The sequence below is a fragment of the Podarcis liolepis genome, assembly GCF_965112155.1.
Source record: "Podarcis liolepis genome assembly, chromosome: 2".
In the NCBI taxonomy this organism is placed as follows: Eukaryota; Metazoa; Chordata; class Lepidosauria; order Squamata; family Lacertidae; genus Podarcis; species Podarcis liolepis.
In genome coordinates, this window is record NC_139555.1 from 104,945,841 (window position 1) to 104,963,648 (window position 17,808).

General features: G+C 50.4%; 1 protein-coding gene, 1 long non-coding RNA gene and 1 pseudogene across 3 annotated transcripts in view; 1 reads left to right on the forward strand and 2 right to left on the reverse strand.

The window, feature by feature from the left end:
• LAMB2 (laminin subunit beta 2) overlaps positions 1-17,808 on the reverse strand; it is a 61,689-nt gene that overhangs the window by 2,613 nt on the left and 41,268 nt on the right. The window contains exons 23-32 of the mRNA XM_083491038.1: positions 16,150-16,246; positions 13,381-13,753; positions 11,653-11,837; positions 10,922-11,163; positions 9,038-9,241; positions 8,650-8,794; positions 7,781-7,988; positions 5,890-6,031; positions 3,348-3,524; positions 205-364 (exon numbers count right to left, since the gene is read on the reverse strand). Coding sequence (XP_083347164.1) covers positions 205-364; positions 3,348-3,524; positions 5,890-6,031; positions 7,781-7,988; positions 8,650-8,794; positions 9,038-9,241; positions 10,922-11,163; positions 11,653-11,837; positions 13,381-13,753; positions 16,150-16,246 — 1,933 coding nt within the window. The remainder of the gene's footprint in view (positions 1-204; positions 365-3,347; positions 3,525-5,889; positions 6,032-7,780; positions 7,989-8,649; positions 8,795-9,037; positions 9,242-10,921; positions 11,164-11,652; positions 11,838-13,380; positions 13,754-16,149; positions 16,247-17,808) is intronic.
• On the forward strand, positions 372-9,920 carry LOC310702264. Its single transcript, XR_014523416.1, has 2 exons — positions 372-667; positions 9,255-9,920. It is a non-coding gene; the product is annotated as an uncharacterized lncRNA (long non-coding RNA).
• LOC310701919 (ubiquitin-conjugating enzyme E2 Q2-like) lies at positions 16,606-17,626 on the reverse strand (annotated as a pseudogene). Its single transcript has one exon. The product of its transcript is annotated as a ubiquitin-conjugating enzyme E2 Q2-like (transcript).

The following is a 17,808-nucleotide window of genomic DNA, read 5'->3' on the forward strand; positions in this document are numbered from 1 at the left end:
TTGATCTTTTGTCATATTATTATTATTATTATTATTATTATTATTATTATTATTATTATTATTATGTTGGGAGCTGCCCAGAGTGGCTGGGGAAACCCAACCAGATGGGCAGGGTATTATTATTTACTGAGAGTCCAGAAGGCACAGAATTGTGTGAAACCCAACCCCAGAGAATATATTTCCCCCTTTCTCCCGGGCACTTACCACTCAGCCTTTGCAGCTTGTCATGCGCGTCGCGCAGCAGGCCCTTGGCCTCGTCTCGTAGGCGCTCTGCTTTCTGCCGGGCCCGGACCACGTGCTGGGCCTTGCGTTCCACTAGGTCCTTCATGGTGCGGTACTGGTCACCCAGCGTCCCGTCCAGCAACTGAGATGCAGTGGGAAATAAGGGGCAAGCGGTGAGCAGGAACTGCAGGCCTCGGTGCAGCAGCGTTATGCTTCCCACCACCTCTGGAGCGTTGCAAGGAAGATGGCAGGAAGAAAAGGCAGGAAATGGGCCTCCTCTGGAATGACTTTAGTGCAGGGGTGGGGTGGGGACCTGTGTGGACCTCCAGATGTTGTCAGGCTACAACCCCCACCACCCCTGACTGTTGGCCATGCTCACTGGGGCTAATAGGGTATTGGAGTCCAAACAATATCTGGACAGGCTGATGCCTGACTTAGTGGATAAGTGTGATGGTCTGGGATTTGGACTCAAGAGGTTGAACCTGCACAGGATTCCCCGCCTCCAGAACCAGCTGAGCTGGGGCTGGGGCTTGAGCCTGAAGGGTCCTCACCTGTGCTGGATCCTCAGGTGCAGGCACCAGCTGAGTCTGCTCTGGCCCCTGAGGTGATGGAGGACCCATTGCCTGCAGGTGCTCCACTCTCAGCCCCATCAGAGGAAGCTGAGGTTGCCTCTGGGTCCAGTAACCTTCTAGACTCTCCTGAGCTGCAGAGGCTCAGGGCAGAGAGGCGGAGGGAAGTAAGTTCCTGTAGGAGGAGTGCTCGCCTCCAGGCCAGGAGAGGCGAGTCTCCAGAGGATCAGGGCTGCCCTGTGCCTCGGGGCAGATAAAAGCCAGCCAGCCCCAGCCCCAGGGTGCGGGAGCAATGTTGTTGGTAGCCTGTTCCTGCCTGCACCCTGCTCTTCTGCCAGAGTTCCTGACCCCACCCAACTCCCCGCCTTGGACCCAGCTGCAGCTTTGACGGACAGCCTCCATACCGCACCATCGACCTCGGACTGGACTTGGACCTCGACTCTCGGTTAGCCTCCAGGACCAGCACAATGAGTTTTGTTCATGCCAATCATCTTGCTGAGTCCAATTTTCATTCACTCATTCATTCATTCAACAACAACATCAATGTGTATAGTACTTTTCAGGGCGCAAGGGGACAAGTCCCTGCCTTGAGGAACTAAGAATTCTAAAATCTTGTCAATGAGGCCAGGAAGGAATGCCATCATAGAGGAGAGCGGCCAGTGATGGTGGAGTTGTCGCTTTCCGCTACCTCCCGAGGGTTGTGCCTCCTGTTTGTGACATCTGGTTGGCCACTGTAAGAAACAGGGTGCCATGCTCTCCCCTCCCAATTCTTGTAATTCCTGGAATCATCAGCTATTTTCTCTCCAGGTCCCATGCCTCGGCTTGTGGCACTTTATGGGGCTAGGCTGCATGGATGGATCCGAAACAGGAACTGAGGGGTGGTCAGTCCTAGTTCTTGGAGTTTGGGGTTGGCCTCTTAGGTGCCTCCCAACTTCCTGATTCCAAAGGAACACATAGAGACGTGAAACTGACAGGGTCCGGTGGCTGAAGGAAGACAGGAGGCTATCAGCCTGGCTCTATCTGCCAGAGGCTTCAGCGGGTGCCCAGCCACACAGCCTTGGGAGGCAATCAGTGTTGCACTAAGGTGATCGTTCCATCAGGGCAAGCATTTCAGCTTGTCAGGTGGAAAGATCCGCCGCCCACTGCCCCACATGCTGTTCCAGGGGTTCTCCGAGCACCCAGACCCCCAAGCCAATTAGAGGGGTGGGGTGAGGAGCTAGAACCTTGTTGCACAAGCCTTCCGCTGATGGGACTGGTGAGTTGAATCCCACTGTTTATTTTTTCTTCTTTTTTTTAAAAAAAATTTTTAATTGATATCTTAACAATCAAAATAAACAAACTGCCAATATACCAAAAGATAGAAGTGACGGGAGAGACACCAGCAAAATCTCCTCTGATGCTTTTCTGACAGATAAGGATTATTTTCCACCTGTTTTACGTAACATGCCCACAGTCTCGAAAAGTGGGCGGACGTCCCCCTTAAGGCACAGCTGCCTCTTGGCCACGGTGGTTGGCAGAGCATTTGGGTGAAGGAGCATCTCTGACGCCATCTTCATTTGTCTGATTGCCTCCAAACAGTCAGTCAATTTCACCCTCTGAGTAATTTAGCAGGAATCACAAACACCCAGAGAAACCGACAGCTAGTCACCATCTCTCAGCCTTAGCTACCCTCCTAACAACCCTGTTAGGTGAAGCGGGGAGAAGATATTCTGGGGGTGAGGCTGGGCTCGTTGGAGGAAACACATTTCAATTGTGTGCTGCAGCTCAGTATTATAGCAACGAGAGTTTGTGGGCACACTTGGTAGTTTCTAATAAGACATTATTATTATTATTATTATTATTATTATTATTATACCTATAAGATATCAGAAGGTCGGAGGTTCGAATCCCCGTGACGGGGTGAGCTCCCATTGGCCAGTCCCTGCTCCTGCCAACCTATCAGTTCGAAAGCATGTCAAAGTGCAAGTAGATAAATAGGTACCGCTCTGGCGGGAAGGTAAACGGCGTTTCCGTGTGCAGCTCTGGTTTGCCAGAAGCGGCTTAGTCATGCTGGCTACATGACCCAGAAGCTGTACGCCGGCTCCCTTGGCCAGTAAACAGAGTCGGTCACGACTGGACCTAATGGTCAGGGGTCCCTTTACCTTTTTAAGACATTAGGATGAAACTGGCAAGACTGAATTCCTGGAGCCAAACGAATGAAAAAACAAATGGAGTAGGCAGCAGCGTCACCAAAATAACAAGGCAAAGAGGATAAACGAAGTACCAGCTAAAGAACGTGAAGCATTTCCAATTTGCATAAGAAATACTTGTTTTGTATTATTCACTGCAAGCTGCCTGGCGCTTGTATGACGAAACATGGGAGAAAACTTTGCAAAATAAAAATAAAATGAAACTCAAACTTACACTGCTGCGTAGGCAGCCACCTATTCGCACCCTGTGTGTACACAACGCAGCAAGGATGCTTCCTTCACCTGTCCTCTCAGTCCTAACCCAGGAGACAGCTGCTTATCCATCTTGGCCAGGCTCCTGGACCTTCTCAAGCCCAGCCTCACGTACCTGTTCGGCTTCGCCAGCTCGGTCCCTGGCAGCGCTGGCTGTCTCCTCAGCTCGCGTGGCAGCCAGGCTGTTGTTGGCTCGTTTCATCTTGAGCGCATCCACCTGCTTGTCGAGGTGACCCACGCGCTCCATGGCTTCAGCCAGCTGACCTTCGGCGCTTGCGGTCTGCTGCTGGATCTGAAGGGAGAAGGGAGGCAAGATGAGAAGCTGGAGAAGGTCTGCTGCCTCTCACCATTGTGGGAAGGTCTTCCCCATCCTACACGAGAGAGCTGACCTCACTGAGGAGATGTTACGATTCAGGGGATTTAGAGGGCATCATGGACCGGCCTCTGATGCCCCCTGACCCAGCCTCTGGTGCCCCTCCACAAGCCAGTGTGGTGTAGTGGTTAAGAGCGGTAGACTCGTAATCTGGTGAACCAGGTTCGCTTCCCCGCTCCTCCACATGCAGCTGCTGGGTGACCTTGGGCCAGTCACACTTCTCTGAAGTCTCTCAGCCCCACTCACCTCACAGAGTGTTTGTTGTGGGGGAGGAAGGGAAAGGAGATGGTTAGCTGCTTTGAGACTCCATAGGGTGAAGGAATGGGTTTCCCAAACCCAAAACTGACTGTGCAGGCAGTATGAAACTGCACCAAAATCCCTATTTTTCCTTAGCTAATATCCATTAACTTGAGCTCTGTCAATGTATAAACAAAAACCCGGCTGTGCTCAGAGCCCTCTCCTTTAGCAGTTTGTGACAGCAGGGATGACCCTGACTGCACCAGTAGAACAGAGAAGACACGTCTGTGCCTTATCTTATGTCCTGACCACAAAAGACGCACAGACCTAAGTCCGGGAACAGAGCCAGAGTGTGTTCTCGGAGATGATGACCTCTTCCTCCAAGATAAGACTAGGAAGAGGAAGATCCTTTTATGGTCAGAAGTACAGGAAGGAATACCCTTTTATGGTTAAGAATACCAGAGCAAGAACATATGTGATGTCAACCTGTGTACATAGGCTGACGTGGTTGGATTCCTGGGGAAGGGGGGAGAGGGTGCCTGGAGGATATATATACTGCATGTAATCTCTGATTTCTTTGGACTTGCTATGGACTGACCAAGCAAGTGCCTTCTGCTATCCGGAGAGCAGAATAAACTCTTTCTTTGAAGCAACCTCAATGTCATTTGACTTCCTTCCTCCTGTCCCGGAGCAACGCAGACCCAATCGGTGAACTCCAATAAGGCTACAAGGGTAGCGATAAAGCGGGATATCAAATCCAAACTCTTCTTCTCTTCTACTGCCAAAGTGCCCTCAGTGCCAACGCCACAATGGCATTACCATTTTGCAGCACGGAGGGCTCCAGCTCAGAGGCCATAACAGAACCGTGGCCTCTACTGTATCAATGGAATCCACAACTCATTAAATCGACACCTCCCCTTTAAAAGTAAAGGCTCCTCTCCTCGGGGGTGGGGCTAACTGCTCCAAGGATGCTGTAGGCCTAATTAAGGCTGAGGGTTCACCCACATCTCCATTTGCGCCACTGCTTCCCCCCAGGGAAACCCAATTGTTAGCACTGGATTGGAACAAACAACTGGGTTGTTGGTTTTTGCGGATTGCTGTTTGTTCAGATTTAGCACTAAAGAGCAGGTTTTTGGGGGCGGGGGGAGCAGTGGGGCAAAGGCAAAACTGCTTGGTTCCATGCCTAGAAAATGTGGGTCAAGTGGAAAAAGCACTCGGACCCATGCTTTCTAGAGAAGTGGAATTGCAGGCAAGCACTCAGCCTTGTTGCTTCTTGGAGCTATCCAGGGTACTACTCACCTTGTTTCTTTGGACTTGGTTTTTCAAAAAGCTTTCAGCAAAGCACCTCACCAAAGACTCCCCAGTAAGCGTGGCAGTCAAGGAATAAGAGGAGAAGTCCTCTTGTGGATCAGGAATTGGTTAAGTTGCAGGAAGCAAAGAGTAAGAATGAAAGGGCAGTTCTCCGAACGGAGAGAAATAGGAAGTAGGTCATTGGGACCTGTGCTTTTCAACTTGGCTCATAAACAATCCAGAATGAGGGGTGAGCAGTGAGATGGCAGCGTCTGATACTGAATTGTCCAGGGTCTGACTGGGTATAAGGGCAGCTAATTATGTTCCAAGGCACGTGAGTGGTGCTGTGGTCTAAACCACAGAGCCTAGGGATTGCCAATCAGAAGGTTGGCGGTTCGAATCCCCGCGACGGGGTGAGCTCCTGTTGCCCGGTCCCTGCTCCTGCCAACCTAGCAGTTCGAAAGCACACCAGTGCACGTAGATAAATAGGTACCGCTCTGGCGGGAAGGTAAACGGCGTTTCTGTGAGCTGCTCTGGTTTTGATGGTTTTTAGTCATGACTTGGAAAAACTGCCTGCGGACAAACGCCGGCTCCCTTGGCCTGTAAAGCGAGATGAGCGCCGCAACCCCAGAGTCATCCGCGACTGGACTTAACTGTCAGGGGTCCTTTACCTTTACCTAATTATGTTCCAAGTCCTTCTCAATGTTTGATTCTGGTACACTTTCAGGGGAGGGCTGCGCACAGCGACGGGGCTTACCCTATTCACGACATTCTCGGTGTTGTAGATGTCGCTGGCTGCGTTGCGGATGGCTTTCTCGGCGGCGCTTTGAGCCCGTTTGGCGTCGTCCAGAGCCTTCTTCACTGCTTCGGCTGCAGTCTTTACGCTCTCTGCTCGAGCGCTGCAAACGGGAAGAACGTGCGGCAAGTGTGAGCCCAGAGCTATGTGCACTAGCGTCCCCACTGCTGCGATAGCCAGGATGACAAATCCATGGGAGTAGTAGAACAGTCATTCGCCAGGTGTGATCTCTGTGTACAGGTGTAGTTTACTTCCCTCCCCTCCTCCGAGATCTGTGCCAAGCCCTCTCTCTGGATGAAAGAGAGCCCTGAAAACGAATCTGGTTGCTTTAGCTTCTCCCTGAACGTTTTTGTGCTGACCATTTGTGTTCCCCACTGTTCGGTTTTTATTTTTGAAATAATTTTTTAGTTGATTTTACAAGTGTAGAGTTATAACATTGCCAAATACAGTGGTGCCCTGCAAGACGAAAAACTCGCTAGACGAAAGGGTTTTGCGTTTTTTGAGTTGTTCCGCAAGACGAATTTCCCTATGGTCTTGCTTCGCAAGACGAAACGTCTTGCGAGTTCTTGCGAGTTTTTTTCCTTTTTCTTAAAGCCGCTAAGCCGTTAATAGCCGCTAAGCCGCTAATAGCCATGCTTCACAAGACGAAAAAACCGCAAGACGAAGAGACTCGCGGAATGGATTAATTTCGTCTTGCGAGGCACCACTGTACATATCCATATTTAGAGATTTCTCTGTATCTCTAGACTTCCCACCTTCCCCTCCATGGATCCTATTATCAACCTTTTCAAATGTATATTATTTCATCATCCAAGTTTTATATCTCTCCATTTTGTCCATAGTAATTTCTATATCACATTATTACAATCCTGCTAATGTTTTCATCTGCTTACAGTGGTCTCTCAAGTAAATTGTAAATTTTCCCCGTTCTTTATTAAAGTTTTGGTCTTTTTGGTTCCTGAGCTTTCTGGTCAGTTTTGCCATTTTGACCTGCTGTTCGGTTTTTAGCTCTGCATAGTTAATTTGTTTTGTACAGTGGTACCTCAGGTTAAGAACATAATTCATTCCGGAGGTCCGTTCTTAACCTGAAACTGTTCTTAACCTGAAGCACCACTTTAGCTAATGGGGCCTCTTGCTGCTGCTGCACGATTTATGTTCTCATCCTGAAGCAAAGTTCTTAACCCAAGGTACTATTTCTGGATTAGCAAAGTCTGTAACCTGAAACGTCTGTAACCTGAAGCATATGTAACCCGAGGTACCACTGTACTAGGCTGCTTTTGAAAGGCTAATTGTACAGCTGCCTCCATGTTTCCCCACATCAGTGAGAATTTGGCCTTCCTTGCATCTAAACCACTTCTGTATTTGAGCCTAGATGGCAAACTAGCCCAAACAGTGACCACCCCACCCTTGTACTCTGTTCAGCTCCTGTAACACAGCCATATGAAAGGGCCTCTCATCACCATGTTTCTAGCAGTATCTGATATGCACAGTGCTTCACAATTCTCCTCATTTAACTTCACAATACACCTAACAAAGGAGGTTATTTTCTCTCAGCCTAAGACCCAATGGTGAGCTTCATGGAGGAGGGGGTATTTGAACCCATGTTCAAACCTAATAATAAGCCCACCATCAGTTCAGGTTTTAACAGCAGCTGTGGAGACTCCTGACAGGGTGCTGGTCCCGCCCAGCAAACTCCTACGCTCCCCCATCTTCCTTTCCCTTTGCTGAATAACTAGTTGCTGCTCATGAAGGGAGGAGGAGCAAGGAGCACAGTTCTGTCCCCATGGCCTCTCCTCTGGCTCCGACAGAAGCAGCCTCCATCACACATCTTCTCCGGCCCTCGCACACTCACTTGGCGCGGCGTGCGTCTTGCAGCAGCTGTCCTGCCACACGCACGTCTCCCGCCGTTTGGTCCAAGATGGCGTCCACGTTGGCCAGGCTGCTGACGCGCTCCTTGATCTCCTCAGCGAGGTGGTGGATCTGTGCGGGGGACGCTGGGATGGAGAGTTCCAGCACGCGGGAGGCCACCAGAGCAATGCTGTCAGGGTCGGCTCCGTCAACTGTGTGAGGGATGGGTCAGTCAGCGCTACAGACGGGTAGAACGGCAAGCCCCTGCTTCTCGCAAGACCCACTGCAAATGTCCCCTCTGCCCTGCTTTCTTTCATCCCTGTCTGAATACCCCCCACTGCGCGCGCACACACACACACACACACACACACACACACACACACTGCTGGAACCATAAAGGGATAAATATGTCCACCTGCCTTGCCCCACGGCCCTGCCTGGAACTTGCATAAGGAGGTGCAGCGGCATTCTTAACTTTTTTGTATGGAATTTTGCCTTTCCCTTTTTGGCAGGAACATGAACGTAACTGGCTTTCGTTTTATTATTTCCAACATTAAGATTGCTTTCTGAATTTTTTGGGGCACTTGTTTGTTTATTCTTTGCGAGAGCTCCTTGTGAGGAGGGGTCGACTGTCCAGCTACTTTAGGAATTGTTGATCTGTGAGGGTGAATAATGGGGTCTGCTTGCAGCTCTCAGCAGCCTTAACAAACTATAGCTCCCATAAATCTTTTTTTGGGGGGGGGAGCTGTTTAAAAGTGGCATTTTACGGCATGTGATGTACTGTATGTTACATGAGCTGTCTTTTTGAGAAAGACATCGAACAAAATAAAATAAGGGACTGGCGTAGGGGGCAGCCCGATATCCTGCACTTACGATTCAGGAACCCCTTGATTTGCTGAATGAGGTCCCGCAGTTCCTTGTTGGAGCGCTCCAGCCGGGCTTTGGTGGCATTGGCGTTGTCCAGCGCGGCCTGTGCCCTCTGCTTCGCCTCACCTGCCCTTGCCTTTGCCTCGGCCACCTGCAAAGGACACACCAGGTCCCCTGGTCAGCCAGCAGGGGGAAGCAGAAGCCTAGGGAATGCAGGGAGCATTGCATTCCAGGAACAGAGCCAGAGCTAACTCTGTTTACTGCCTTGAGACCCACGTCCAGGCCTTCGTGCTGTTGGTCTTTCCGATGAAACAAAATGTGTGCAAATGTAAAGGCTCTCATGGGTTACCTTGCCTATAACACTGAGCTCTGCGGCTCCCCTCTGATGGCTTACCTGACGCAGCAGGACATCCACGTCAGCCACAGCGCGGCGCAGCTCCCCTTCGGCATGGCGGGCTCGATCCAGCGCGTTGTCGGCCGTGGCCACGGCCCCGTTGCAGTTGAGGCCCCCGCAGTGGCGTCGGCCGTCTTCGTCACGGCAACCAGCCCCTCCGCAGGGGCTGCTGGAGCAGCGGGCGTCCCCTGGAGCACCACACACCTAGAGGAGAGAGCTGTGATGGCCTGGGATTCGGACTCAGAGGCTGAACCTGATGAATCCCAGCCTGCACAGGATTCCCCGCCTCCAGAACCAGCTGAGCCGGGGCTGGGGCTTCAGCCTGAAGGGTCCTCACCTGTGCTGGATCCTCAGGTGCAGGCACCACCTGAGTCTGCTCTGGCCCCTGAGGGGATGGAGGACCCATTGCCTGCAGGTGCTCCACTCTCAGCCCCGTCAGGGGAAGAGGAGGTTGCCTCTGGGTCCGGTAACCCTCCAGCCTCTCCTGAGCTGCAGAGGCTCAGGGCAGAGAGGCGGAGGGAAGTAAGTTCCCGCAGGAGGAGTGCTTGCCTCCAGGCCAGGAGAGGCGAGTCACCTGTGGACCGGGGCCGCCCTATGCCTCAGGGCAGATAAAAGCCAGCCAGCCCCAGTCCCAGGTTGCGGGAGCAACATTGTTGGTAGCCTGTTCCTGCCTGCACCCTGTCCTGCTCTTCTGCCAGAGTTCCTGACCTCACCGGACTCCCTGCCTTGGACCCTGCTTAAGCTTTGACGGACAGCCTCCATACCGCACCCTCGCCCTCGGACTGGACTCGGACCTTGCCACACGGTTAACCCTCGGGACCAGCACAAGAGCGTTGGAGGAAGCATGAAGAAACTTGCCAGCAGTATATCACATGAAATAAGTTTTTTTAAAAAAAACAACAGGATTGGCACGGAAGAGTCTGGCCCAATGGGCGCAGCAACTCTTCTTCAGTAGGTCTTGCCCCTATGGAGCAATTGCGGAGATGAAGGGCCCTCCCTCTCCACAGCTGCCTAAGTCCTCCAGGGTTTCCCCTAAGCAATCTGAGGCTGCGCTTGTGTGACTATGTGACACTGATTTCTCCTCCGCCCTCTTCATGCTTCTCCTGGTACTGGGAGACCAGGAAGGGAGGGGAGCTTGTCACAGCAGGAAGGCCTCTTCACCAGCCAGACTCCTCTCTGCCTCTTGGCCTCCCTCATCCCACAGTCCTGCTCCCTCTTCTACCTCTGATTCTGGACTTCTTTCTGCCACAGACTCCCTCCACTCACTGAACCCTGTTACCTCTTCAGCTTCTGACAACCTCCTCCCAGTCTTCTCCCTCTGACCACTCATTGTCATCTCACCACCAGTCCCTGAGTCTTCTTCCCTTGGGGGTTCCCAGCCGGTTCCCCCCTCACCATTCCTCTGCGTCCAACCAGTCCCTGACACTCACCTGCTGTCAAAATGTTTCCTTCCTCGCTCCGGCCATATTTGCCTCTGGCTCTGCCCAACCACTGGCGTGTGGCCTTCAGGCGCTTGTTCAGAACAGAATGTGGCCCTCAAGAGGCGGGAAAAGGTTCCTCGCCTTTGCTCCGTGCGGTTCACAGAGAAGATGGGCACATCGAAGTACCACAGAATAACATTTCGCAGTAAAATACCAACAGAACATTAAGCAGAAACTTAGCAGCGCGGTCTGAAAAGTTCTTGAGCTCACCTTTCCCCTCAACCAAGACCTGACTGGCTACCTCAGGGATGCGGGGAGACTGTGACCCACCGTGTCATTAGTCCCCCTGGCCGGAGTTGATGAGAGCTGGAAGTCTGGCAGTATTTGGAAGGCCTCTGGCTCCCCATCTCTGGCTCTCACACGCTTTGCTTTGTGGTGTTTCCTTCCCAGCTTCCCCACCCACCTTCTCATTGATCCGATGCAGACTCAGCCCTCGAACGCGTGTCGACAGGTCGGTCAGGGCTCGCCGGTTGGCTGCATTCTGCCGATTGAAAGCGTCTCTCCGGGCTGCCATCAGGTGCTCTGTGCGTCGCCGGGATGCGGCCGATTGGCCGACAGGGCTGGAGAAACCCACCGTGGAAGCATTGGCCCGGTGTTCCGCTTCCCGCGATTGGACAAAGGACTGGCGGACGCTGTCATAGGCTCCTGCCGGGGGAAGTGGGGGCGGGATTAAAGAACAGGACTATGAGGCCCTTGCTGGGCATCTCTTCTGCCAGACCAGGCTTCCTCAACCTCGGCCCTCCAGATGTTTTTGGCCTACAACTCCCATGATCCCTTGCTAGCAGGACCGGTGGTCAGGGATGATGGGAATTGCAGTCTCAAAACATCTAGAGGGCCGAAGTTGAGGAAGTCTGTGCTAGACCTATGGGAAACCCCCATAATAATAATAATATATATGTCGTCCATCTGACTGGGTTGCCCAGCCACTCTGGGCGGCTCCCAGTGAAATATAAAAAAACAGCATGAAACATTAAAAACATGCCTAGCCTCCACTCTGGCTCATGAGCAGAGGCTGCAAGTCAAAAGGGTGTGGGGCCAGGGGGAGAACTGCAATTCTACGTTAGACGAAAGGGCTGGGTAAAAATGGGGGGTGGGGGGAGTATGTTTCTTACGTCACTTTGGACACGCACTTACCCAGCACATTGGCATTCTTGAGCGCCTCCAGCTGGCGCGCAAGGTCTGCCAGGCTGAGGTTCAGGGCCCGGGCGCCGCGTTCCAGCGTGCCTAGAGCATGGTTGGCGTTGAAGTTCCTGTCCTGGGTGGCCGTCAGCAACCCTTCCAGGCTGGTCAGCGTTTCTGTGACATCGGCAATCTCCTGCCTGGTGTGAGGACGTAAGTGAGAAGCGGGAGGGAGAAGACGAAGAAGAGGAGTTGAGTTTGGATTTGATATCCTGCTTTATCACCCAGCAGCTTAATGTGGAGGAGCGGGGAGGCGAACCCGGTTCACCAGATTATGAGTCCACCGCTCTTAACCACTACACCACACTGGCTCTCAGTGGGGAAAGAGGTGCACTGCCAGCCAGGACTAAACCACCCACTGCTGCTCTTCAGAGAAATGAAATTAATAACCTTTTCTAAAAAACAACAACCCTGAAGCCTTTCTTTTAGGAATTCTAGGTGCCGAAATCCCAAGGGAGCAGAAAAACTATTTACCGTATTTTTCGCACCATAGGGCGCACCGGACCATAGGGCGCACCCAGTTTTTAGGGGGGGAAATCAAGGGAAAAAATATTTCCCCCCCCCCCCAGCCCCAAAGAGCAGCGTACAGGCTGCACACAACCTCTCCCTGCCAGAGGGGTTGTGCGCAGCTATGGAAGAAGGCAAAGCAGCGAGCAGGATGGATCCCGCTCGCTGTTTTGGCTTCCCCTTTAGCCCCGTGCAGCCTCTCCCTGCCGGCACAAGCCTGCTTTCACTCTATAGGACGCACACACATTTCCCCTCAATTTTTTGAGAGGAAAAACTGCGTCCAATAGAGCGAAAAATACGGTATGTATGCAGCCACAGCTGCACGGATGTTATTGGCCCACAGATAGAAAGAAGATAAAGCCCATACCAGAGAAGAATGGCAGATTAAGTTGATGGATTATGCCGAAATGGCTAAAGACCCAGAAGAATCAGAAGTCAGGAAGACCAAAATTTTAATAAGGAATGGGGGAAATTTATAACCTACCTTAAAAACCATTGTATAAACAGTTAAAATCGTTAGTAGGATTGGAATAGCACTTGTAGTTTAATGGTGAGTTTTGGAAACAACGGAGATGTAAAAGATGTGGGCTATTATAAAAGATGCAGGAGGAAATGATTAACAACAGGACCCACAAAGGTGAGGAGGGAAGTCCTAGAGATTCTTTGGGAATCTTGTGTCTATGTTGTACGTTCGATATGTGAAGGTAAAGTTTTAATCTGAGAAACTTGCAAATACAGTGGTACCTCGGGTTAAGTACTTAATTCGTTCCGGAGGTCCGTTCTTAACCTGAAACTGTTCTTAACCTGAAGCACCACTTTAGCTAATGGGGCCTCCTGCTGCCGCCGCCCAATTTCTGTTCTCATCCTGAGGTAAAGTTCTTAACCCGAGGTACTATTTCTGGGTTAGCGGAGTCTGTAAACTGAAGCGTATGTAACCTGAAGTGTATGTAACCCGAGGTACCACTGTAAAAAAATGTAAGAAGAGAGAGAGGGAGAGGGAGAAGTCCAGCTCCCAAAACAAACTATGGTACCTGGGATTCTTTGGGAGAAGACAAACAAAAGACAAAAATTGAATGCAGCAGCTCAGTTGCTACTCTGCCTACCCACTGCTCCTAGGCTCCAGCCAGGTCCATTTCCTCTGCACATGTACAGGTACCAAGGCCACCCGTCACTCACCGCAGCGAATCCATATTCTGCAAGAGGTGGGTGATTGCACTGGCGGTGGCGTTGCGGGCATTGACGATGGCCTGGACCGCACTCAGCTTGTCCTGGAGTCGGCGGAAGGTGCCCTCAAATGCCCCGGTGAGGCCTGTCTGCTGAAGCTGCTGGGCGCGCTGCGCCAGGCTGCGGGTGCGAGTGGCCAAATCCTGCACAATGCGGTCCCAGTCCCCAAAGCACTGGTGGCACGGCTGGCAGGCGGGGAATTCGCCGGCAAAACCTCGGGAGCACTGGTCGCAGCGCACACCCGAGACCCCCGGGAGGCAGGAGCAGTGCCCAGTGATGCGGTGGCATTGCGGCTTCTCGATCCCACGAGGGTCACAGTCGCAGGCTGCACGCAACATGAGAAGAAGAGTTTGGATTTGATATCCCGCTTTATCACTACCCAAAGGAGTCTCAAAGTGGCTAACATTCTCCTTTCCCTTCCTCCCCCACAACAAACACTCTGTGAAGTGGGTGGGGCTAAGAGCCTTCAAAGAAGTGTGACTAGCCCAAGGTCACCCAGCAGCTGCATGTGGAGGAGCGGGGAAGCGAACCCGGTTCCCCAGATTACGAGACTACCGCTCTTAACCACTACACCACACTGGCTCTCCCAAAACGCTGTAAAGGAGAGAGAGTGTTATTCCTTCACACGTGGCGTCTTCCAAGGGCTTCATCCCACATAAAGGGCTCCCCCACCTCCAAGGAAACCACCCAACTCTTTGTAGACCACGTTTTCTTTTTTTTAAAAAAAAAAACCATTAAAAAAAATTCCAATAAAAAACATCCAATTTTTCTGGCCCATGTAGGACCAGTCTGGAAAGTTAACCTTGGTGAAGACTTGACGTTTCCATCCCCCAAAAAGTATTTGATTTGAGTTTCCGTTGAAATGAGGCTGTATTTTAATGTTGTATTTTAATCTTGTTTTTAAGTTGTGTTTCGGTCAATTTGTTTTTGTATCAGGTGTTAGCCCCCTGAGTCCAGTCTTGGCTGGGGAGGGCGGGGTATAAATAATAATAATAATAATTAATATCCAATCATACTACTTCAATTAAAAAAATAATAAAATAAAATAAAAAAGATCAAATTATAGTCCAAATTGTATTTATTAATTTCTTGGGGCTCCCCGCAGTCTGGATCTCTGGAGCATATCTCCACATCTTAGTCCTGCTTCTCCTTGTTGTTTCCATATTTTTCACATCTTGATATTAATGCTTGGTAATATAGACCACATTTTCAAGCTGCATGGGCTACCGCCGGGGATCGTCTCTGACAAAGGTACCCAGTTCACAGCCCAGTTCATGCAGATGCTGGCAGTGGAACTGTGCATTTTGTCCACCCGCCATCCTGCGATGAATGCCGAGTTGGAGAAAACTGACATGACTTTACAGCAATATTTGTGCCGTTATGTCGGCTACCAGCACAGCAACTGGGTATCCCTCCTTCCTCTAGCAGAGTTCTCCTACGACAATGTGCTCGGTGTCTCCAACCAACAACCCCTTTCTTTGCCAACTAGGGATACACCCTCATACCTTTCCAGAAAGCATAGGCGAAGAAACAAATCCCTTAATAGTCTGAACCCAGGGTCTCCAAATCGCTCTTTGTAAAAAACACATTCTCCTAGTTCTGCCTATTTAAATGCCATTCCTATTATTTCACCATGTGTGCTAGTAGAGTGTGATCTAGTATTAAATCGCCCACTCCAAATGGCTTCATAACAGAATCAAGAAGCTGAGTTGATCTCAAATGTCGTTGCTTGAAATATTAGGTAAAGGTAAAGGGGACCCCTGACCGTTAGGTCCAGTTGTGGCCGACTCTGGGGTTGTGGTGCTCATCTCACTTTACTGGCCAAGGGAGCTGGCATACAGCTTCCGGGTCATGTGGCCAGCATGACTAAGCCGCTTCTGGCGAACCAGAGCAGCACACGGAAACGCCGTTTACCTTCCCGCCGGAGAGGTACCTATTTATCTACTTGCACTTTGACATGGTTTCAAACTGCTAGGTTGGCAAGAAGTAGGACCGAGCAACTGGAGCTCACCCCGTCGTTGGGATTCGAACCGCCGACCTTATGATCTGCAAGTCCTAGGCTCTGTGGTTTAACCCACAGCGCCACCCTCGCACTTTCAAGCATATTGGTATGAGATTGGATACCCAGCCTTTTAGTGAGTCGTGTCCTTCAGAGAGTGGACTAGGCAGAAAAACATCAATTTGGGCAGGAAGTGAGAGTCAGATGAAGTGCTGGATGTTTAGCCGGCGAGTTTGCTGAAACTGGGATGCAAATGTCAGCCTTTGAGAATCTAATGCTGGATTAAGAGGTTGTGCTGCCTGCTTCAGGAGCCAGTTTGCTTCCAGTACATGATCAAATAAATATTACAAAAGGCACAGGAAGTCTCCAGTGCCTTGTAATTTACCAGGAGACTCTCAATGAAGTAGGAAGATTCCCCTTTCTTAAACAACGGCTTGGACTGAAGAGTTCCTTCTGTGCAAGCAGAAGGAACCCAATTCTGGAGCATCTCTTGACCCTTAGGAAGTATCGTTTTGGGGGGGGGGGAGAGGTGAAAGGGGCTGAAATGTGAAATAGGGGTAAACCCCTCTGAGCAAACATAATTTAATTCATAGTTCTCGGGATCCAAACCATCACCTTCATGGGCATCAAGACCAGAAACTCGCTTAAATGAAATAAAAACATTTTCAGGATCCCTGCACAGCCCGGAGCAACGGCAGGGTTTCAGAATACGCAGCACTCACCTCTGCACTGCTGGCTGGGCTCCCCCCAATGGTTCTCCTGGCACTCCGAGCAGGTGCGGCCCCCGAAACCTGGCCGACATTGGCATTGCCCTGTAAACTACAAGGCAGGCGCAGTTTGCATGACAACTTCAAGAACTCCCCAAAGCGAGCCCTTTGTACCCTGCCCCATGGAAAAGTGAGACACAGAAGCTGTTGCCAGGGTACAAAAGCAAAGATCTGGATCCTCACCGGGCACCCTAACCACTGCTTCACACTACCTCTCAGCCCCTAGCCCTAGCTGGGTGTAAGAAAGGACAAATAAGTGCATATAAAGGGGGGAGATCTTAATGACTGGTAAGAGCCCAGTTTGAAGGATTAACACTCTAAAATGGAGTGGGGATTGGTATGCTTAATTCATGGCGACAATAAAGTTTTAAAACTGTTCAGTTGAAGATACTTGACAGCAGAGCAGAATCGTACAGCTGTAGCTTATACTGGATGTGTCAGTCAACAGATTATCCACTAGTTATCTATGAGCGAGAATATTCAGTATGGCTGTTATAGGGGCATTCATAGTTGAATCTGTGTTGGAAGGAAAATCTTTTACTGACATTGGTCCAAGTGTATGAAATATCCACAATGTTAACCATCTTCTTTAGGAAGTGTGAACCAGTCATTTTTCTCATGTAGCTGTACTAGAGATTTATAGGATTGCTGTGCTCTTGCTAGGTTATATTGGTTCTTATTTGCTCCAAACTGTACTCTGGCTTTTCCTTTGACTAATGTGGCATTGATCTGCATGATGACAGATTCTGTAGAATAGGCACTACTCCAACCCTCTTTAGTAAGCAGCTCCATGCATAATGCACCTCCACCGAGAAGATACCCGCCAGTGTGCGCAGGAGGGACCACTCTCACAAACGGTTGAGCAAAATATATTCTACACCTTCTTTTTCTTTTAAGACTTGAAGATCACTATGCAATGGGCTGTCAGGATCAACCCTTAGAAGTTTGACATGCCAGTCATATAGGCTGTCATTTACAAGTTCCACTGAATAAATCCCTGACTTGTAACTCTGCGACCTATATATATCCCTGAGTTGTTTCATAAGTCGATCTGAAGCCTGGACAGACCCAGAGACTGCACCATTTAGATGATCTTGCCTTTGACTCTTTCAGATTTTTTCTAGGATTGCCAGATTCTCTTTCTCAATGCCATCATCCTCTGTCTTCTTTCCATTGACAGGTTCTTCCTCCTTCATATCATAATGATCCAGATCAATATCTTCACCCGTATCTTCCTCCTCCTCCTCTTCTGATGTAACCTCTTCCATTGTTCCATTCTGGCCAGTCGGCAATGGTTGATCTAACATTTCAACATCGGGATGCTGGGGAAGATTACCGTATTTTTTGCTCTACAATACTCACTTTTTCCCTCCTAAAAAGTAAGGGGAAATGTGTGTGCGTCTTATGGAGCGAATGCAGGCTGCACAGCTATCCCAGAAGCCAGAACAGCAAGAGGGATTGCTGCTTTCACTGCGCAGCGATCCCTCTTGCTGTTCTGGCTTCTGAGATTCAGAATATTTTTTTCCTTGTTTTCCTCCTCCAAAAACTAGGTGCGTCTTGTGGTCTGGTGCGGCTTATAGAGCGAAAAATACGGGTATATAGTCTGCAGAGGTC